The sequence below is a fragment of the Bubalus kerabau genome, chromosome 4 (assembly GCF_029407905.1).
Source record: "Bubalus kerabau isolate K-KA32 ecotype Philippines breed swamp buffalo chromosome 4, PCC_UOA_SB_1v2, whole genome shotgun sequence".
Taxonomy (NCBI): Eukaryota; Metazoa; Chordata; class Mammalia; order Artiodactyla; family Bovidae; genus Bubalus; species Bubalus kerabau.
This window is the reverse complement of record NC_073627.1, coordinates 104,102,329-104,125,766: the sequence shown is the minus strand read 5'-3', so window position 1 is coordinate 104,125,766 and position 23,438 is coordinate 104,102,329. Positions and strand designations below refer to the sequence as shown.

Genomic DNA, 23,438 nt, shown 5'->3' with positions numbered 1-23,438 from the left:
GTGGTAAAATAACCTGCCTGTCAGTGCAGGAGACGTAAGAGACACAGGTTTGACCCCTGGGTCAGGAAGATTGCCTGGAGGAGGGCATGGCAACCCACTTCAGTATTCTTGCCTGGAGAATTCCATGGACAGAGGAGCCCGGCAGGCAACAGTCCATGGGACTGCAGAATTAGACATGACTGAAGCAACTTAGACAAGGCTGTGGTCCTAGTGTGATTAGACTGACTAGTTTTCTGTGAGTATGGTTTCAGTGTGTCTGCCCTCTGATGCCCTCTTGCAACACCTACTTTATTGACTATGCCAAAGCCTTTGACTGTGTGGATCACAATAAACTGGAAAATTCTGAAAGAGATGGGAATACCAGACCACCTGACCTGCCTCTTCAGAAACCTGTATGCAGGTCAGGAAGCAACAGTTAGAACTGGACATGGAACAACAGACTGCTTCCAAATAGGAAAAGGAGTACGTCAAGGCTGTATATTGTCACCCTGCTTATTTAACTTATATGCAGAGTACATCACAAGAAACGCTGGGCTGGAAGAAGCACAAGCTGGAATCAAGACTGCCGGGAGAAATATCAATAACCTCAGATATGCAGATGACACCACCCTTATTTAACTTATATGCAGAGTACATCATGAGAAACGCTGGGCTGGAAGAAGCACAAGCTGGAATCAAGACTGCCCGGAGAAATATCAATAACCTCAGATATGCAGATGACACCACCCTTATGGCAGAAAGTGAAGAGGAACTCAAAAGCCTCTTGATGAAGGTGAAAGAGGACAGTGAAAAAGTTGGCTTAAAACTCAACATTCAGAAAACGAAGATCATGGCATCTGGTCCCATCACTTCTTGGGAAATAGATGGGGAAACAGTGGAAACAGTGTCAGACTTTATTTTTCTGGGCTCCAAAATCACTGCAGATGGTGACTGCAGCCATGAAATTAAAAGACACTTACTCCTTGGAAGGAAAGTTATGACCAACCTAGATAGCATATTGAAAAGCAGAGACGTTACTTTGCCAACAAAGGTTTGTCTAGTCAAGGCTATGGTTTTTCCAGTGGTCATGTATAGATGGGAGAGTTGGACTGTGAAGAAAGATGAGCGCCAATGAATTGATGCTTTTGAACTGGGGTGTTGGAGAAGGCTCTTGAGAGTCCCTTGGACTGCAAGGAGATCCAACCAGTCCATTCTGAAGGAGATCAGCCCTGGGATTTCTTTGGAAGGAATGATGCTAAAGCTGAAACTCCAGTCCTTTGGCCACCTCATTTGAAGAGTTGACTCATTGGAAAAGACTCTGATGCTGGGAGGGATTGGGGGCAGGAGGAGAAGGGGACAACAGAGGATGAGATGGCTGGATGGCATCACTGACTCGATGGACATGAGTCTCAGTGAACTCCAGGAGCTGGTGATGGACAGGGAGGCCTGGCCTGCTGCGATTCACGGGGTTGCAAAGAGTCGGACACGACTGAGCAACTGAACTGAAATGAACTGAAGCAACTTAGCATGCATGCATATATTGTAAAAAAAAAAAAAAAAAAAAGTACAAAGTGGACGGGAAAATTAATCACCCACAGTTACACCACCCAGTTACAGCATCTAACATGACTGTACTGTCTTACAACTTTGATAATACATATTTTTAACCCAATTCTTTTTCAAAGTTGTAGATTCTAATTTACTTTAAATATAATCTTTTATTAACTATAAAACAGAAAATCTGACACATAGAAAATTTTTAAAGTAAAATGAATAACCACTATTAACACTTTATTGGTTTTCATAATTCTTTTTTTTCCAAAGTGTACATATTTAATATCTTGATTTTAAGCACAATTAATTGTGGAACATTCACTGGTCCCAAGTGGAAGATGATGTAACAAAGGGCTTGGTTATCAGATAACACCGCCACTGGGGTTTATTAGTGCTTCCCATTAAAAAAGAAGAACAACCTCTTAAAGTAATTTACAATACATTTTAAAGATTCATATTATTGTGGAAGCTCCCTGGAAACGAAAACAGCTATTATTTGTTCTCTACTCTTGTGGAGACAATCTAGAGATCGTTTGAGAGCTAAAACACAAATACAAAAAGAACATAATCTTCTCTCCAAAAACATGATTTCTTTTCCTTGCTCTAATTTTTTTTCTTAGAAATAAAAATAATTACAAGGGCACAAATACAATGAGAAACAAACTTTGAGGCAAAACACCTTACAGTCTATTAGGGCATTTTTTTTTTTACTGTATTGGATCTAAATCATTTTCAAATGGAACAAAATCTCCTAAAATACTAAAGCCTGTAACTTTATTATATTCCAACTATACTTCTTATTTATTTCACAATTTTTTTTTTCTTTTTGGTGCACAGGCTTATTAGCTGCTTCATGGCATGTGGGATCTTCCTGGACCAGGGACTAAACTTGTGTTACCTTGCATTGGCAGGCAGATTCTTTACCACTGAGACACCAGGGAAGCCCTTATTTACTCCAGAATAAACTCTTTTCAGCTTCATTAACTGCCTTTTCTCAATTAAGCATTTCAACTTTTAATATACATTATACACACTTTAATCATGTTTTTCTCATCTTTCCAAATTGAAGACAAATCCTTACACAAGGTTCTGTCTTGGATCCCCTTGTATTTTTACTAGACTCTGTCCTGGGCCTTCCCTACCATTTCTTCAACCATTCTCCTTTTGCAGGTTAATTCCTAATTAAACACCTCTAATCTAGCACCAGTCACTCTGCTGAGCTTCATATTCAGCCTTCTAATAATTCTCAGCTGCGTATCTTCAAATGCATGCCTCCTTTCACATTCCCTCAGCATCACCATCACTTGGGCTCATATGTATTCATATTTTGGACATCATCCTCTCCATCATACCCACATCCAGTAGCTTGCTACTGTGCTACTTTTAGTTGCAGAATTTACTTCTCTTATAGCTTTATCCGCCTATTTATTTCTACTGCTTATTATTTTTTGATGGTATTAACTCAAGAGCCTTTTAATAGGTTTCCTTCATTCTCTCTTCTTTCATTTTAGCCCTCAAACCTCAAAACAGTAGTACAATCATGTCACTCCCTTAGCTAAAAATTGTGATGAATACACACTGCCTACATTATAAATTCCTTAGCAAGCAATCAAGGTCTTCCGTAATTACTGTTGCTGTTGTTGTCGCTAAGTGGTGTCTGACTCTTTGTGACCCCATGGACTGCAGCACACCAGGCTTCCCTGTCCTTCACTATTTCCCTGAGTTTGCTCAAATTCTTGCCCATTGAGTCGGTGATACTATGTAACCATCTCACCCTCTGTTACCCCCTTCTCCTTTTGCCATCAATCTTTCCCAGCATCAGGGTCTTTTTGAACGAATCCTCCATAATTAGTCCCAGCTTATCTTTCTAGACTTATCTGCCACTACAGGATCTCATCATTCTAGCCAACCACTGGATATAAACCACTCCTCTGCAATATGCCCTCTCCTGCCTCCATACATGTAATTGTTTGTTTACTTACCACCTTGAAGTTAGGGATAAAGTGATGTTTATCATTGTAACCACAGAGCTTCACAAACTACCCATCATAGGATAGGTCAAATAATTGTTGCACGAACTCTTAAACTTCACCTATCAATAGTCTACTCACCTTTCAAAATTATGACCTCTAAAACAAAATCTAATGAAGTATTTTTTTCAATCCCAGCTTTCCCACCTCCTTCAAGTAGTTGATCACTCCTCTGTACTTTCATAAAACTCTGTAATAAAGCTAATCACAGTAGTCCTCAAAGAATGCACCCTTAGAATATATAGTTAATCCTTGAACAAGAGATGTTTTAACTGCTTGAGTCCACTTAAACACAGATCTTTTTCAACAGTAAATACTACAGCACTACACGGTCCTCAGTTGGATTCAGCTGGTTGAATCTGCAGATTCAGAACCCCGGACAGGGAGGAACCAAGTACATGCATTTGAATTGTGATGTTGGAGAAGACTCCTGAGAATCCCTTGGACTGCAAGATCAAACCAATCAATCCTAAAGGAAATCAACTCTGAATACTCATTGGAAGGACTGATGCTGAAGCTGAAGCTCCAATACTATAGCCACCTGATGAGAAGAGCCGACTCATTGGAAAAGACCCTGATGCTGAGAAAGATTGAGGGCAGGAGGAAAAGGGGATGACAGAGGAAGAGATGGTAGTGTGGCATCATCGACTCAATGAATATCGGTTTGAGCAAATTTCGGAAGACGGTGAAGGACAGGGAAGCCTGGCGTGCTGCAATCCATAGGGTCCCAAAGAGTCAGATATGACTGAGCAACAGAACAACATTAAAATATATGGAGGGTCTATGCAGGGTCAAGTTAGATGCAGATTTTCAACTGCATCAAAATCAACATATACCACCAAAAATCCAAAAATGATTATGTTTTCCCAGTTTGTAGGGAGAAAAATCTGAGGAGCTAGGCAGAATCTCATCATTAAGGGTTTCTTTCCATAATTTCTTTTAAACCTTTTTTATCCCCTAGCAAAAAATCATACAACTAAATACATCGATATCTCAGGATGCACTGTAAACAGTCCCATGACTTCCAGGTGTTTTGACAATGGATCAAGTCTGAAAATCAGTTTTAACATATTTTAACCCTTTACCATAACTGTGTATGTAAACCTCTTGGGCCAAGAACCGTCCCTTAAGTCACAGAACAAAGCAGAAGCTCAAAAAATGCTTTGTTAGTTGAAATCCTTCCTCCGTCCTTTCATCACTGCACTTAAAACATTTTCTGAATCTTCTTAAATAGCACTTTTTTTTTTAAAGAATGGCAACTATAATAAATAGAATTACATGGCGTATCAAGCACTAACATTCTATAATTCTGAACAAGAAGTAAATCCAGATTCTATTAGCAAAGGTACTCAATTTTTAAAGATTTACAAAAAAAAGATGGAATTACACATTCCACTGGGAGTTGAACTACTAGGGAATAAGAAACACCTTGTTAAAATCCCCAGTTAATTTCTGGGTTTTGATCTTAGTTGAGAATAAGCAAGCTAACAAATTTCAAATTTAACTAAGAAGATTAAAATCAATGTACAAAATCCATATGTAGTTCAATTACTACTTGTACTTGGAAACCTCTGTTTTTAAATTTCTGAGGCTTCATAATGATGCTTTTGTATTTTCATGTCCAACTAAAAAGCAATTTCAAAACTAAGTAATCTTTACCTATAGTTAAGAAAGCCTTTTTTAAAAAAATAACCCATTATATGTGCCTCTCTTTAACAGCAACTTAACTCAGAAATCAACAAAAATAAATCATGTTCAAGCTTATTTTCACCAAAATATTATTTTAAATGGCAAAAACTAAAACTTCAAGTTCAGCCCTGCTGGGGTCACGGGTGATGCCTATTCTGTAATTACAACTTATTAAAACTACATAGCAATATTCTTAAAGCTTTCAAAAATATTTTTAAATTTAAAAGCATTCAAAAATATAATTTAAAATTCAGAAGAGGCAAAAATTCTTATTAGGCATAACTTCCATTAAGTATTTTCTATTCCTTTCCACTTATTAGATGATTTTCTCCCTATTCCTTAATGCTAATTGCTATTTCCCTCCTGGGTGTGTGGGTGTGTTCAGTTAAGTCTGACTCTCTGTGACCCCATGGACTGTAGCCCACCAGGCTCCTCTGTCCATTGGATTTTCCAGGCAAGAACACTGGAGTGGGTTGCCATTTCCTACTCCAGAGGCTCTTCCCAGCCCAGGGACTGAACCATATCTCTGGCGTCTCCTGCACTGGCAGGTGGGTTCTTTACTACTAGCGCCACCTGGGAAGCCCTCAGTTGCCTCAAATACATGAATGAGATCCTTTTTAAAACATGTAACTGTGAGACTAGATATGCTAGTCTTAGTCGTAGTTCTATCACAAATATTATATATATAAAACAGATTGTTATATATTACTAATAAAATTACATATGATAAAATGTCATTTGTAGATCATACACATGTAGTGTCATCACAAACACAAGACGCAAACCAAAAAACTTAGAAATGTTTAACAGGATAAAATAAAAATAAAATATACTAAAGTTGTAATATTTTCTTCCTTCTCCCCAGTTGATCATCCCGCATACCTGCTGAAAAGCAGACACTACCCTGGAGACCATACTGTAGCCATAGGAAGTACCTGTAGTTCCCAGAAACACCTTGCTATCCTATGCCTTGCATTCACTGTAGTTCAATATTCTGGAATGTCTCTCTCAAACCCTCTAAGAAAATCCAGACGCAATCTTCAACTTCTTTAAGAAATAGTTCAAGTATAAACTTCTCTTTACCTTTTAACTCCATTATATTGTAGAATCATCAATCTTTTTAAGTGTCTTTTCCCCTACTCAACTATATACCACTTAAAAGAGTAGAAAACCTCTCTTCTGAAATCAGAATGTCTAGTTCTGACAGACACACATTTGTGCAATCAATACTTTCAAAGAACAGATGAAAACACTGAGATTCAAGTTATACAATCTGCCCAAGGTACGTGCCACTGGACTGCTCTGCAATAATGTGACACCCTCTCTATCTGATGTACCTCATTTCTTGCTGAGTAATATATGAAGCAGCTGTAAAATTCTACTTAAATTTGAAAATAAGGGTTAATTCAGTATCTTACAAATACATATGAGAAGACAAAAGAAAACAAATTTAATATCTAAGTGTTTTTTATTACTAAAATATGATATACCACTGGAGAAGGCAATGGCACCCCACTCCAGTACTCTTGCCTGGAAAATCCCATCGATGGAGAAGCCTGGTAGGCTGTAGTCCATGGGGTCGCTAGGAGTCGGACACAACTGAGCGACTTCCCTTTCACTTTTCACTTTCATGAATTGGAGAAGGAAATGGCAACCCACTCCAGTGTTCTTGCCTGGAGAATCCCAGGGACAGGGGAGCCTGGTGGGCTTCCATCTATGGGGTCGCACAGCATCGGACACGACTGAAGTGACTTAGCAGCAGCAGATATACCACTTATTTAGAAATAAGGTATCTGAATCATCTATTTGCTGAAAATCAGACTCATGCGGACAGTCTATAGACTATTGTTCTGGAACATCTATATATCCCAACTGCATACAAAACAGTTATAATCTACGCTTTTCTTGAAGTGGTGCCCACTCAAAGCATTTATTTAGTAATGACTCAGATTTTAGGCAAGTACAGAAAAAGAAATGATTTCCTAGATCTACAACTGTGGTTTGTCGAACCTATTATTTACAAAATGTTTGTACATATCAAATACAAAAAAAGTGAGGGACTCAAAAAGCCTTAATTATCTCTTTGAGATCATCATATTACTATTTACCACTAAACTGCAAGAATTTTATCTCTCCTGGACTAAGAACGTCAGAAATACATTACTATGTTTATAAACAAAAGAATGTTTTAAGTATGGATGCTATTAGATCATATGGTAATACAGTATTTTGAACTTTAGTCATTAGGAATGATTCAAAACATTCAGAAATTAACCTTTATGTAAAAGAGAAATGGTCTCCCTGCTATTTTGCAGGACTTACATGCACAATGGTTCTGAAAACCCCTGTATTCAAACCTATTTGCAACTTCTTAGCACTTTTCATGCAGTCATTATCCAGCCTCATTCTAAATCCCTGTTTCTATTCTGTAAAACTAGATGCTCGAACTAGATAAACTCTATGGCTTCTTCCACATCTAAAATCTTGTGACATCAACTTGGAACATATTTTACTACTTAAAAATAATGTGAATGGACTGTTTCTCATGTGAGTCGTAACTATAAAACACTGTGAAGACAAGGGTAACAAACACACCACACAAATAAAATGCCACTAAATAAAGTACTAAAAGTAATATACAAATTTGTGAATTATTCTATTACCAAATAATTCAGTATTAAGAAAAGATTCAAGAAGAGGTTCCTTAGTTTAAACAGAGCCGCCCTAATGAGTCAAGCACTAAGTTAACCATTGTTTTCAGTGAAAGAAGTCACTGGTAGCCTCGAAAACAGCATAATTGGAAGCCAGCGACAGATTAGATTATTTTAAAATTACAATTATAAATCAAGGACAGAAAAGTTAACACAACTTTTCAGGAGCTTTTAGATAAAAGCTTCAGTTTCAGTTATGCCAATATTCATTTTATTCAACTACCACTACTAGCATTATAATGGTTAAAACTTATCTTGAGCTAACTATATGGGACTGGCACATTCGACTTTACATTTATTAATGCATCTAAGAAACAGCAACCCCATTAATTAGGTACTGTCATTATCCTCATTTTATAGATGAGGAAACTGAAGCCAAAAAGGTAGAGTGACTTGCAAGTTCACTTTCACTAGTAAAGGGTCAAACAACTGGATCACTTCAACCACAATTTCCAACAACTTTCAATTACTTTTTTATTCCTGACGAATTTCCGCTAGAGAAATTCAATTGGCTCCTATCAATCACAGAATTATAAATTAATGTTTATTTTGGTAGCATCCTGTGTTACATTATCACTTCTTACAAAAGAAAAATAATTGTGAGGAGGGCATGGCAACACACTCTCAGTATTCTTGCCTGGAGAATCCCCATGGACAGAGGACCCGGCGCGGTACAGTCAATGCGGTCGCAAAGAGTCGGACACGACTGAGCACATCCACCCACCTAGAGTGTACCGAGAGCATACACACACCCACTCACCCTCCCACCTAGAGTGCACCGAGAGCGTCGAGCCGCCTGACCTCCCTATGACTTCTGGGAGAATAAAGACCAACATCCTAAGCTTATTAAAATTTTTGTGCTGATACAAAAATTCAGTCCTCTCAGATAAAGCTGAGAGAAAATACCAAGAATATGCCACAGTAACTGTTAACCATTTAATAACACTATACACTCCGATGACCGAGCTGAGTAGTAAAACGATATAACCTTAAGTTTGAAACCACCTTTTACACGAGCCAACATAAATTTCTAATGATATTTCATTCCAAAAACGTTTAAAAGTTTCTTGCCAAAACTGTCTAATGAAAGTTGCAAGGCCATCTTCCATCCCACTAAAACTTTTCCTCTCCCTACTCCTATAATTCTTCCTACGGGCACCTTTTCACTTTACTTCCACAAACTTAACCTGCTCTTCAGCGCTCGGTTCTCGGCTTTCTCCTCGGGTTCTTTTCCGTCTGGGCGTGGGGTTCTTTCGCCCGACACCCTCCACACCCCTGCGGGCCCCCGCCCAGCACTGCTCCTCCTCCCGGGGTTCTGACTCAGCACCTATCAGCGACGCCCCCCGGCCCCTGGCCCAACCCATCCTCGGACACGTGCGAGGGTGTGTTTGTGTCAGTCCGTCAGTCCCGCCGGGAACTGGGCTCACTCACCGAGAAAGAAGCGCCAACTTCTGCTCCAGCATCATCTCCAGCTTCTGGCCCTGTTTGGAGATCCAGTGGTCCACTCCATGCTGGCGGTAGCACGTCTCCAGCATCAATCTGAAGTCCGCCACGAACTCGGTGATGCCCCCGTACTGGCCGCTGGCGAACTTCTCCTCCATCTTCAGCAGACACATGCCCTGACCGGGCTGCTGCGGGAGGGCGCGACTGCCCCGGCCTCCGCCGCGCGGCCCCTCGGCCGCCTCCTCTTCCCTGGTGGCAACGCCCCCCAAGGGCTGGAGGAATGGGGCGGTGAGGCCTCGGTGCTTCTCCTGCAGGAACTCGCCCAGGATGCGGTAGCCCTGCTGCAGCTCGTAGGTCAGCTCCTGCTCCTTGCAGCCACCGCCCCCGACCACCATCTCCTCCTCCTCTTCGTCGTCGTCCGCGTCCTCCCTCAAGGAGGCACTCCTTCGGGCCGGCCGTGAGGCCGGCGCCGCTGCCACCAACTCGTCGTCGTCCTCTTCCTCGGCCGCCTGTGGCGGCCGCTTCTCTTCTCCGGCCGGCTTCATCTCCCCCGGCTTCCCGGGCACGCTCATGCCTCCGGCAGGCCCAGCTTGGGCGGTGTGCAGCGGCCGCTCGAGGCGCCGGGGCACGCGTGAACGCGGACCGCTTCTTCAGGGCTCAGGGGCGCCGCGCAGCCTCAGCCGCATCGGGCCTCGCTCTCCTCAGCCGCCGGCTCGGCTCGGTGCGCGCGGGGGTCTCGAGCTTGCCGCCCGCGGGGCGGGGTTACATGGGGCGCGGGGGAGGGGGGAGAGAAGAGGAGAGCCTAGGTGCCCTCCTCTCCCCTCCCCCCGGCGGCGGCGCGCGCGCACGGCCCTAGCCTGCCTCACCCCTCCGCGCCCCGCCCGGCCGCTCTTAACCCGCCAGGCCTGGCTTGGCCTCCGCGCCCCACCCCCTCCCGGGCCGGCTTGAAGGCAGGGAGGGGGCGAGGAGAAAAGTGGGCTTCTTCTCTAGCCTTCCCGGAGGGTGCCGAAACGCTGGGCCACCGCGGCTCGGGCTCCTCCTCCTCTCCCTCACACTCCCTCCCGCCCCTCTCTACCTGCGGGGCACCCAGGCAGGAGGAGGCGGCGCGCAGACGGGGCCTGGCGACAACTGTCAGTTAGAAGCCCTACTGGGCGGGGGGAAGAGGAGGGGCCGGGAGAAAAGGGGGAGGGCACTCAGCGTCCCCCCCCGCCCCCTCCGCCCCGGCTCTCCAGGTTGGGGCGAGCTGTGGAAAGTAGCAAAGAAAGAGGCACCGTCGCCGTCGACGGTGAGCATGCGTAGTAGAACACTACCGCCCCCACTTCACGTACCGCTACGTGAAAGCCGGGACTTCGTCTCAGCTTCAGGCCCTGAGGCCTGGTAGGTTGCGCGGAGCAATGATGTCATCAGCTTGTAGCCAACTGGAAGGGGCGGAGTTAAGAGAGAAGCAAAGCGGCCGCTGGGCTTTGCTCGCCACCTCCTGAGTGGGAGGCTGAAAGGGTTTTAGAAGTGGGCTGTGCTAAGAAGATATTTGTTCCGCTAGACCCCTGTTAGCGATAAAAGCTAAAATTAATCCTGCAGGCGCTTGCTAGACAACTTTCGTTGATGGAAAGTGAAAGTAGACATAAGTGTAAGTAGACATAGAATGTAAATCCTATCCTATTGTGAAAAATTTCCCTTTGCACACTCCCACCCTCCATCCCCGTGACTGCTGGTTCTTCAACGTAGAATTGGAATTTGTAAAGTTTAGAAAGGTTCAAGGACTCGACCAATTGGAACATATGTTCACATGCAAAAGAAAAAGAGATGATGTGTAGAACTCGAATTTCTAAAATTCCTGTCCCCGTCTTAACATCAGTTCCTATTTTGGAAGTTAATCCCATGTTTTCCGTTAAAGTGAAAAGACATCCCCACCTTCTCAATTTTTGACATCTGCTAAGAAGAGTAATGGAAGGGAATGGAACCTCATTTTAAAGTCCTTGGGACTTAAGTCTTCAAATATTTCAAATCTAAACTTCGGCATTAAACAGTCGTTAGCATGACCTTTCAATCTCACCACATTTTAAAATTACTGTTTAGGAAATGTGTAAGAAGTGAGCTTATCATTCCATTAGTTGATATATTGCTAAAAAATGAGTAGAAAGTAACGGTTCCTTAGTGCAGATATTACTATTTTCTCATGTTCTTTTTCAAAGATGCACATATTCCTTTTTCTGCTTACACAGGACGCTCTTGCTTGAAACGTCCAATTACTTGAATACAAAATCAAAATTTCAGAAAGTAAACATTTTAAAAGTAAAGATGTGTAACAAAGTGATTGGGATACATTGACTCTTAAAGACTGTTTTACTTCCAATCAATGTGGACCTTTAAAGCACTGATAAAATTCGAAACTAAAAATCTTTTTCTTTTTTTTTTTGTGGGGTGGGTGGCGTCTAGTATGTTAGATAGTCTTAGGTAAGAGTTAAATGGGGACACTTTTAAGGTTTTAGGGTACTGACAACCCCCCACACACAAACACACACCCATCATCTCGTTTATCTAGATCTCCTCTTACCTCATCAGACATTTGTCATTTATTAGTTATCTACAGCATTCTCTCTCCTTAGAGTCCATAAGTGAAAGTCACTTAGCCGTGTGGACTCTTTGGGACCCCATGGACTATACAGTGCATGGAATTCTCCAGGCCAGAATACTGGACTGGGTAGCCTTTCCCTTCTTCCCAACCAAGGAATCGAACTGAGGTCTACAGATGTACCTTAAATCAGGAACAAAGGCAGACCAGTCTTACTTCAGGGACTGGCAACCAAAAGTGTCTAACTGGACATCTTTCATTTCCTTTGAGAAAGCCCAAAAATCTGGACCTATCCCATCAGATATCACCTCCTCTTTAGCCACCAACCATATTTCATGACTCTCAGATAATATTAGCTTACATTTATTGAACCCTGTGCCACTGATCACTTTATATTCATAACCTTCTTTAATTCTCACAATTAGCTAGGCCTTATGTGACGAGCTGGACACGACTGAGCGACTTCACTTTCACTTTTCACTTTCATGCACTGGAGAAGGAAATGGCAACCCACTCCAGTGTTCTTGCCTGGAGAATCCCAGGGACAGGGGAGCCTAGTGGGCTGCCGTCTATGGGGTCGCACAGAGTCGGACACAACTGAAGCGACTTAGCAGCAGCAGCATGCTTTTTTCACTGATGGAAAACTGTTTAGGTTAAAAAAGCAGCTTGCCAAAATTCAAATCTAGGTTTGTCTTCAAAATTCTCCAGGTGCCTAATTCCAAGTCATATGGTCAGTTCAGTTCAGTCTCTCAGTCGTGTCCGACTCTTTGCAACCCCATGAATCGCAGCACGCCAGGCCTCCCTGTCCATCACCAACTCCCGGCGTTCACTCAGACTCAGGTCCATCGAGTTTTCCAATTTTTCATGCACAAGAATATATGGAATTGGTAGAAATGTTTACCAAAAGCTTCTTAAATAAGGAATATTAATAAAGACACCTGGATGAGTAGCAGGAAACTTAGCTACGTGTCACTGAGAGGCCAATTAACTTTGATCGTAACTATTATGAAAGTAGAATCAGGTCCCTGAACTTTTAAAAAATATAGATAAATGAGAAGAAAAACTGCCTTTCAATCCCACCATCCATAGAAAACCTCTATTAATACTTTGTGGTGGGTTTTTTCTATTTATTCATCTATACTTTTAAATTTAATCTTATTAAAATTATGACCATACCCCAACCAATGTCCTTTTCTTTTTTTCCCCTCATTAACAATAACTAACTACAGGGAATGTATAGGAATTGCATATTTAAAATCTCAATTTCGTATCTCTGTCTGCAGTGGCCTAGATGGCCTGGTCATGAACTGGTAGGAGGGGAAATAGGGAGATTTTAATATAAAATGAATTTCAGACCATAAAAAAGAACACGGAAGAGGTACAAACACCAACAGCAGTAACAGCTACCATTTATTAAGCACTTGCTAGGTCTTAAATACTCACTAAATACTTTACATACACAGTACTCATAAGAGCCCCAGGAAATCCATTACAGATATATTTGTTCTTAAATTTTGGATCAATAATTTGCTGAGTAGAAAGCTTCTTTTTCTACCCTACAAAAAGCCTGAGATTAAAGACCAACATTGTAATTAATATAAGTAACCCCAAATTTATAGAACTGCTTTCTTAGAATCCACACTTACTGCTAAATGACTGGTCATCTCAAAGCTGTTTTCTTTTTCATGTTTAAAGACTAATTTGGCTTCCCTTTCACGATCACAATTGAATTCTCTTTAATGCTACTAAACAACTAAGAGTTTCTTCAAAACAAATCTATTTAAGCCCCATTTTGAATCAGGGCTTCTCTTGTTGAACTGCTTTGCAGGGAAAAATGGCATACATACACAATGCAGTATTCTGCTCAAACACGTAATAGTGATTGACTCCCACAAATAATCATTTACTCTTTGTCAAATACTGTATTACAGTATGTTATATGCTACCAATGTTAGATGTACCAGGATACCCTTTACAATAACTGTGGTCCTTAAGAGTCCTGGATAAGTTAAAAAAGACAGACTGATCTGGCTAAGATTTTAAAGTTCTCTTAACTATCAGCTGGACACCTTAGGAACTAGAATATGGATATGTCTCAGCCTCAGGAGGACATTATTAAAAAGTTCTTATGTATTATGGAGAAAACTCCCCACATCCACTGCAGTATCTCAAAACTCTTTTCCAATACCAGCATCCTCCCATTACTATGAAAACTAGGAGTATCATAAAGGAGAAATAAGCCTGCCACTATATTCTTCACTCACAATTCCAAAGAGTTTGTCCTGGAAGTTCTTCTATCCCATCTTTGTGCACTCTTAACATCTTGTGTTAGGCGGCAGGACACCCTGACACCAAGCACACTGCTTGCCCAGCATCAGGAATTTAGACAAATAGCAACAATATACATACTTCACATCAAATAGAAGAAAGGTGACAAACATTTTAAGACAACAGAAGCACAGGTTATCACCAAGGTCTGTGTTTGATAAAACATGCAAGGTAAACAGAGGGTATAACACTGACTAATCATGGAGAAACACTGGGAAGGAATATAAACTGCTTAGCAGGGAGAGAACAGCTCTCTCAATCATAATGGAATCCACTCACAACACTTATTTGGAGTTACATTTATGGGGGATGATATTCAAGTAATATTAAAGTGCTTCAAGCAAAATTTAGCAATTCCTGTAAGGCTTCCTGCTGCTCATCATCAAGATGGGAAATGCATTCCAACCATAATTCTTCAGAAGTCTGTACCTGACGTACAACATTAGCTAGGCGTTTGGCACAAGGATCTTCATAGTTAATAGTCTCATTAATTTTTCCTTCTGCAATTATACTAATTATTTTTGGGAGATTGGAATTATTCGGACCAAGTACAACTGGGTGGTTACTTTCAATTAAGTCACAGAGAAAACTCAAAGTCTGAATAGCTTCCTCTTTATCCTCATGCAGTGGAAGCCATGACAACCAGTGTGGAAGAACTTCATCTACGTTTACACAGTTAGGCTTAAACCTCAAAATCTTCCCTACTGCTGAGATACAGTTCTCTGTAGCAATGACATTTTTTTTGGTTTTGGAATTTGCACACTTAATAACTTTCACCAGCAGCGGAACAGCTTCTGAACATAAAGAACGATAATCATCTCCACCAAACTGTGCCATAACACCCAGGCCATAAGCAGCAGCTTGCCTGACTTCAGGGTTGTTGTCTCGCATATTTAGTAGCATTGGCCACCGAAAATATTCAACATATTTAAATGAGGTTGGACTGCAGTGCTCTATGATATCATCAAATATGCACAATCCCCACTGTCTGTCTGGCCATGGCCTATTAGAACAAATTAGATTTACAATTAATGGAAGTAGCTGTTCAAACCACGGTAAAATCTTTTCCTTGTAAGTACTAAATAATGAGTGCAAAATATCTGATACTTTGGTCAGAATATAAACATCACATTCATCCTCATCTTGCAGAGACATTTCAACCTGTTGATCATAGTTTTCTTCCTGTCTTTTAACCTGTCTGAGTTCTTGGTTTTTAAAGTGCCCTTCAAGTTTTGCTTTCAGTATTTCTCCCAGTTCTTCCAAGTGTTCATCATTAAGGCACCCATCTCCCATTACTTCAATGGATTTTGCAAAAGAATTCATTATTTCTGAGAGTACATCTGTATCAGGTTCGGTCCCAATAGCCTTGATTAAGGGATCACATATGAATTGCCACATCTGTGCAAGATACTCTGGCCCCTGAATTCTTGCACATTCCAGGAGAAAAGGCAAGGACTCTGCAGCTGCCACTCGAACATTGTCATGGAAATAAAATTTCAGTAAAGGAACCATCAGTTTTACAACTTGTTCTGTATAGTCCATAAATCCTTCTCTTAACTCCTTAGCATAATAAACCAACATCTGGCAAGCAGTTGCTTTTGCTTCAAGTCCTGAAGTTTTAATTCCAAAACTTTGCTGGTCTCCAAGATTTACAAATTGCCATCCATCATCATCACTCATATTCTCCACATCTTGTGTGTCTAAGAGAGCAACGTCAGGTTTAGCTGAAGCAGTCTTAATAAGAGGCTCAATAACCAGTGGAAGGTACTGTTGAAAATCACTTCCAAGAATTTTACACATTCTAGCCCATGCTGAAACCATGTAAGAGGTCTGAGGGTCATCATCTTCCATATTATTTAAGTCTGATTGTGTCTTCAACAATAACTGCATCACATTTGATGCATCTTGCATAAATTTTTCCTTACCAACAGCAAGACCAACATGGCTAATGCATTCAATAGTCTTTCCTTTCAGAAGTTTGAGTTCCTTTTGAACAGCAAGCTCAACAGTATGCTTTAGTGAGGGCATAAATATATCATAGTATGGTACAAATTTTTCTTCTATTGTATCTGCAACTGAGGCAATGGTTGTCACAAGCTGTTCTAAGGCCAACTTAGTTCCATTGCGAATCAACTCTTGAAGTTTAATCACCAAGATGGAATGTAGATTTCTTAACATACTATCCAAATATAGAACCAGCAATGATTTGGGGCAGTCTTCAATAAAAATAATAAGCGCAGAAGCTGCATGTGACTGTACACGCTGATTACCTTGATTTTCCATAGTACGCAACAGAGCTGCAATCACAGTTTCATGGAATTTCTTTTGGAAGTTAGGTGCAAAATCTGTAGCCATCTGTCCAAGTGTAGTACAGGCTGCAGCCCTCACCCTTGGATGAGGATCCTGAAGAAAAAGCAAAACAGAGTTAACTGTTTCATCTAAAATTGATTCCATTTGCTGATGGCATCCTTCTCCAATAGCAGATAAGGCCATTAATCCAGCATGTCGGTATTTCCAGTCAGGGCTCTGCAGCATCTGCATGATATGCTCCTTAGTCATTGGTAAAACAAGTTTTCCGCCAAGCCCACAAGCCAGTCTGTCTAATGCACTCTCAGCGGCAACTGCATTGCTGTCAAAATCATCTTCTTCCATTTCATCAGCATTTACCCAGTCCTCGTCATCTTGTAGATCAACCATCATTGCTAATATATGAGGAACTGCCTGTGCAATAATATTTGTATGTTTTTTCAACATTGGGGTGGCAGTTTCAGACAAGGTCACTATTACTTCAAGTGCTAGCTGGCGTTGCAGATTACTAAGTCTAGAGTCTCCACATAACTTTAGACTCAGTTGCAGAGTATCTTCTAAATAAGGACCCAAATATTTAGGTACAGTATCTGCAATCTCGACAAGGGATTCTAGCACTGAATCATCATCCTGGTAGCATGAATCATTCACAGCCTGTAAGATTCCAGGAAGCAAGTCTGCAAAGTCTTTGAAAAGACCAATATTATTCTCATTAGCAAGTACAAATGCAGCTGCAGCTCTAGCAGATAATGTCCTGATTGCTGGATGTTCTTGATCTTGAATACACTGGTCCAACAACCGTTTGATGATATCCAAATCGTGCCGCTCCTGGTTCCCAAAAATCCCCGGAAAGTGCCAGAAAACGTGAAGTGCAACTTCCCATAGAACCACATTTTTGGAGTAGATTGAATCAACAAGGAACTTCAGACCTTCAGGCCAGTGGTTAGTGCCATCCTCATCTATCAAATTCCTGGCCAGGACTGCAAAAATGTCACAAAGTTTTTTCCTCATACTAGCATGTGTTTCTAACTTAACAGCCAGTATCAGTTCAATCTTGACGTCCCTCTGAACATCAGAAGGCAAATTTGGATAGACTTCCTCAAACCCAGAGGACAAAAGCCGTCGTAGCAGGGCGGCAGCCATTTGTCTCACCTCATAACCTGCTCTTCTATTTCTGACGGCATCTAAGAGGAATGTAGTCTTACACAGACCTGGGATATTTTCATAGATTTCCTCTGCCTGCCGCCGCACCATACAGCTTGGATTGATCAGGTTCTTCAGAAGCTGGTAAAACTCATGCTTTCCCGACACGGTCGCCGGTACTCCAGCAGACCCGGACGCCGCCATCGCGTTCTGTCAAAGCAACCGCGACGGGGAAGAAAGGCGGGGGTCTGCGTCCCGGAGCAGTGACATCAGCGAGGCGCCGGCGCGGAGGAGCGGGGCGGGGCCGCTTCTTCCTCCCCTGCCACGGCTCCTCTTGGTCCGGGCTTTGCGAGGCGGGGAGTCTGGTGGCACGGGACTCGTGGGGTCGTGGTGGGAGCGAGGGTCGCTTTCCGTCTGATTTCCAATAAAATGAAAATTCACCTACAGAGGGGAAAAAATAAAAGTATGATAATGACTATTAGAATGGGATTATGGGTTTTTTCGTCTTTTATTTCTAACCTATATCTATGGTTGTTAAACTGATCATTTTAAAACAGAGCATACGCCTTGAAAATATGCTAAGTGAAAGAAGACAATCACGACAGGCTATATGTTATGTGATTCCCTTTATATGAAAGGTCTTAAATGGAAAATCCATACAGAAAGTAGATTAGTGTTTGGCAATGGCTGAGGGGAAGGGAGAATAGAGAATAACTGCTGTCAGGGAAGTTCTTTCTGGGTGATGAAAATGTAAAATTGATAAGTGAAGATAGGTGCACAGCTCTGTGATTATACTCAAACCATTGAATTGTACAATTTAGATTGGTGAATTGTATTGCATGTGGATAATACGTCAATAAAGCTTTTTATCAAATAAGTACAATAAAAGATAAAGACAACGATTACCACCCCACTATTACATCTAATGCAGTAGAGCAGAGGTGCTCAGATTCTGGTGTGTGTCGGAATCACTTGCTCTGTGGATTATAATAAAGAATGAGAAATGTATTTGAGTAATGTATGATGAAAAGTAACGTGGGTTAGTAAGATTAGAATCCTGGTCTTGTCTCAAAATTGATTTGAATCCCTGGTCTTGTCACTCAAGATTTTCTTTGCAAACTTAAAAATGTTTTTACAGTTTTGCTTTTCGTAGAGAGCAGCTGAGGTTATTCTAAGAAACAAATGCCCCTGAGGCTAAATATTGTTTCTTTAATTCAGGAAGGGTTGCTTCCCTGGAATTACCAGGCTCATTAATTACACAGGCTCAGGGGTAAATAATCCACCTGCCAGTGCAGGAGGCACAATTTTGATCCCTGGTCCTAGAAGATGCCACATGCTGTGGAGCAACTAAGCCCTTGTGCCACCACAACTATTGAGCTGTGCTCTAGAGCCCGGTAAATAGGAACTGCAACCACTGAGCCCACAAATCACAACTACTGAAGCCTGTGTGTCCTACAGCCTAGTGCTCTGCAACAAGATAAGCAAGTTCAATGAGAAGCCTGCCCACCGCAACAAAGAGTAGACCCTGCTTGCTGCAATGAGAGAAAAGCCTGAACAGCAAGGAAGACCCAGCACAGCCAAAAATAAACAGTAAAATACATAAAAAAATTATATACAAAAAAACAATCATCATTACTTTAACAATGATTAGATCTTACTTTTGTATGGGCCTTACCACTCTATCATTTTAACCATTACTCAGGTTTGCAAGATTGGTAGAATAGGTATAATACTAATTTTAGGTGAGAAATGGAAACTCAGGAAGGTTAAGGGATTTGCCTAAGATGACACACCCTGAGTCTCAAATCCACCTCTTCTGAAAGCAACACCGATGCTCTTTCACCATACCACTTCCCCATAATTACTCTTGATTTTGCAATACAATCAGAGGTTTTAGCTTATTGCAGGGTGTATTTTAAACTTCTCTAAGTTGGCTGAATTTTAATTTTGTTCCTGGTAGTTCATCAGTAAAGAATCTGCCTGCCAATGCAGGAGATGCAGGTTTGATCCCTGGGTCAGGAAGATCCCTTTGAAAAGGAAATGGCAACTCACTCCAGTATTCTTGCCTGGGAAATCCCATGGACAAAGGAGCCTGGTGGGCTACAGCCAGCAGAGTCACAAAGAGTCAGGCACGACTTAGTGACTAAACAACAACAAATGCTCGTTTAGGAAGAAACCTTATTCTCTAAACAGTGCTTTTTATTCTGTGGACTGAAAGTCAACTGCATCAGAATCACTTGAGAAACTTATTTTAAAATGTAGATATTCGGGCCCGATCTCTGAACTACTGAATCAGAATTTCTGGGTGATATAACCCAAGAATGTTCAATTTTAACAAGGACACTGGATTTTCATGTGAATACAAAAATTTGAGAACCACTACTGAGATCAATGTTGGTTCTGATTCCAAGATCTTGACTACAGTTCTGCATCTTGCTCCAGAGTCAATGGCTTTCCCACCATTCTTTGAAAAAGTCTAATTATAGGGCCTTTGCATTCACTCTTTCAGAAAATCTTAATAACTATTACATGTTGGGGGGGGAAAGCTTGTCTTAAAACCATATCTATTAGCATATTAAAGACACAAACACTAGGATGAGATACCACCACAGGCCCAATACAATGTTTTAAATTTAAGTCTAAGAATATCAAGTGATACTAAGAATATGGAGTAATAGGAAACTCAATGATACTTTTGGTGGTAGTTTAAGTGAGTTGATAGAACCACTCTGTAAAAAATGTTTGAAAAATGCTGGGTTAAGATTACACAGTTATTCATTTATTTTCTCAGCACACGTTCATTGAGGGTATACTCAAGTATGATGCTGTGTGCTGGGGATAAAGATTAAATACATGAGGATGCCCATGAGAGACAGTAAATACCATATAGTGTAGTGATCGCTGTGGTGATGCAACCACGTGAGGTTGTGGAGGCAGCTAAGGGAAATCAGGCAAGGCTTCCCAAAGGTGGTGATACCAGGGCTGACTTTTGAAGGATGAATCTTTATTCACTATTTGAATAAAGAGAAGAAGTTTCTAAGTAAAGGGAACAGCTGTGTTCAAATGTGGAAAGGTCTTAGAGCCTAGTGTGGTGAGTTCTGCCAGTATTTCTTGCTGGAGCATTGGATATGTGACTTGAGGGGGCTGGAGGATGACATAGGAGGCAGGAAGGAGGAAGACAAAAGTTCTATAGCCAGATCATGAAGGGCCTCATATTCCATGTTAAGAAATTTGGCTTTTTTCCCCCAAAGGTAAAGAGGAGCAGTTTAAGGATTTTAATCAAGGGCTGTGAGATGATCCACATTTAGAAATATTACTTTGATAGCAATGCAAAAACTGAAGTGTGAAGACTGGAGGCATTTAGGGCTTTCCAGGTGGCAGAGTGGTAAAGAATCCACCTGCCAATGCAGGAGACGTAAGGGACATGAGTTTGATCCCTGGGTCGGTAAGCTCCCCTGGAGTAGAAAATGGCAACCTGCTCCAGTATTCATGCCTGGAAATTTTCATGGACAGAGGTTCTTGGCAGTCTACAGTCCCTAGGGTCACAAAGAATTGGACAGGACTGAGCACACACACAACCTTAGTTCAGTTAAACTGAAAGTCTAAATCATTGCAGTGGTGGAAGGAAAGAAAAAAGAGCAAGGACTAGATAGGTCGAAAGAAGTCATATCAGTAACACCTTACATGGGAAGAAGCCTAGGAAATCTTCCCAAGTTTTGACCTGGGCGTCTGGTTGGAGATGCTGTAATTTACCTATTTCTTTACCCACACATGAGGAAAGAACAGTATTAATGCAGACCAAAAGACTGCTAACTCTTTCCAGAAGAATTCCCTAACAAATGAAAGTGTTAATTCCTCAGTCGTATCCAACTCTTTGTGACCCCATGGACTGTAGCCCAACAGCTCCTCTGTCCATGGAATTTCCCAAGCAAGAATACAGGAGTAGGTTGTCATTCCCTTCTCCAGGGGACCTTCCCAACCCAGGTGTCAAACCCAGGTCTTTGGATTTCACGCAAATTCTTTGCTGTCTGAGCCACCAGGGAAGTCCTGGCTATGTACCAGGTGGTACTCAGTGACATTTTATGAACAAAGATGGAGTTACTCCCAGTCTTATCAAAACTCTCCAGTATCCAGTGAAAGCAAAGTGAAAGTCGTGTCCGACTCTTTGTGACCCCATGAACTATAGTCTATGGAATTTTCTAGGCCAGAATACTGGATAGGGTAGCCTTTCCATTCTCCAGGGGATCTTCCCAACCCAGGGATCAAGCCCAGGTCTCCCGCATTGCAGGCAGATTATTTACCAGTTAAGCAACAAGGGAAGCCCAAGAATACTGGTGGGTCTCCCTTAAGAAGATGAGTCCCCAAATCCATATTTTGTTCTCTGGTTTCTCCCACACTCCATAGTGATGGTCATTATTACAAAAGTAAGAGCTAAACGGAATCCATTTTAGGAAAAATATTTATGTTCTTAGGTTAGAAGAACATACACAGATTTAAAATCTTAAAATACTTCCTCTCTAGATTGCATAATTCAATTCTATTTACCTTTTGCACTGTTATTTCCTACCCACCCCCACCCCCTAGGGAGCACACATAATATTCAAGATTTCAAGAATGGACTTGAAGATTTGATTAAACAACTTTATTAAACTTTGTAATTAAAATTGGATTTTAAATTTGTTTGCACTGTTGAGAGGGCACTTAAAAATATTTCCGTAAGGTGTAAGGTGGCTCAGAAGTGGACAATTCAAGTATTTATTAGCACCTTGCTAAGTGAAGAAAAATGAAAAGTAAATTGCAAATTTCTTCCAAGATCTGAGAGATTTAGAATCAAGTGGGAGGAGGTAGAATTAAATTGGACATTCTTAACATTTTTGTAAGAATAATCCATAATAAATAAAAATATAGAAAGCAAAAAATACTTGAAGGCTCCCACCGACCTAAATTAAAACAATCAGAATATCAGAAGGAATAATGCTTCTGATGAATTAAAAAGACTTCAAATATAATCAACAAAAGTTCCAAGTGTCTAATACTAACAAAAGTCACAATTCATTGATCATCTTTGGATGCTAGATCAGCAACTGAAAATTAAAAATAATCAAGATTTTTCCTGCCTTTCCTGTATAAACTGTATTTCAGGATAACCTAACAGCTATTCACATTCTTCTTTATAGAATTCCATACAAAAAGTGCACAAAAATGCTAAAATCAGAAAATTACTGTGTTGTAACCCAAATGAAATAATGAATGTAGGCAGCAATAACCAGTGGATGCTAAAACCATTAAATGAAACATTAATTGGGATTTGAAAACAGAAGGATTAGGCTGAAACTACCTGAAGTTCCTGATTAATCTTAGTATTATTAAAAGTGGTATATTTGGCAAAACTAATACAATTATGTAAAGTTTAAAAAATAAAATAAAATTAAAAAATAAATAAATAAACAATAAAACATAAACTTAATCATTTGAACAAACTTTAAAAAAAAAAAAAGTGGGATAAACCAGAAGTGTCATTTATGTGTTATCTTTTGGTTTCACATTCAATTTTCTCTAATTTGTTCTCTGATGCTGAGGTTGGGCTCTGGAAGCAAAATTTCTCCTTTCTTAGCTTGGTCCCTGAGAGTTTCCACCAATAGGAGCCGCTAGAGACTGGAGGCTAGAAAAGAGACAGAAAAG

The 23,438-nt window shown here is 41.0% G+C and overlaps 2 protein-coding genes across 6 annotated transcripts in view; both read right to left on the bottom strand.

The window, feature by feature from the left end:
- The window catches only part of BRD10 (bromodomain containing 10), a 115,726-nt gene extending 102,923 nt beyond the window's left edge, over nucleotides 1-12,803 (bottom strand). The window contains exon 1 of one of the 3 annotated variants that reach the window (XM_055578133.1): nucleotides 10,735-12,803. Coding sequence is in view for 2 of the 3 variants with exons in the window: in XM_055578132.1 (XP_055434107.1) it covers nucleotides 9,395-9,978 (584 nt within the window). In the remaining variant the exon portion in view is untranslated. Of the gene's footprint in view, nucleotides 1-9,394; nucleotides 10,202-10,734 lie in introns of those variants that run through there. The other 2 variants (XM_055578132.1, XM_055578131.1) reach the window with 2 other exon arrangements.
- Nucleotides 1-18,371, bottom strand: part of RANBP6 (RAN binding protein 6) — a 42,597-nt gene extending 24,226 nt beyond the window's left edge. Inside the window, exons 1-2 of one of the 3 annotated variants that reach the window (XR_008713545.1) lie at nucleotides 17,825-18,371; nucleotides 16,577-16,709 (exon numbers count right to left, since the gene is read on the bottom strand). Coding sequence is in view for 2 of the 3 variants with exons in the window: in XM_055578134.1 (XP_055434109.1) it covers nucleotides 14,643-17,960 (3,318 nt within the window). In the remaining variant the exon portion in view is untranslated. Of the gene's footprint in view, nucleotides 1-13,367 lie in introns of those variants that run through there. The other 2 variants (XM_055578135.1, XM_055578134.1) reach the window with 2 other exon arrangements.
- Between the last annotated feature and the right edge of the window lie 5,067 nt (nucleotides 18,372-23,438).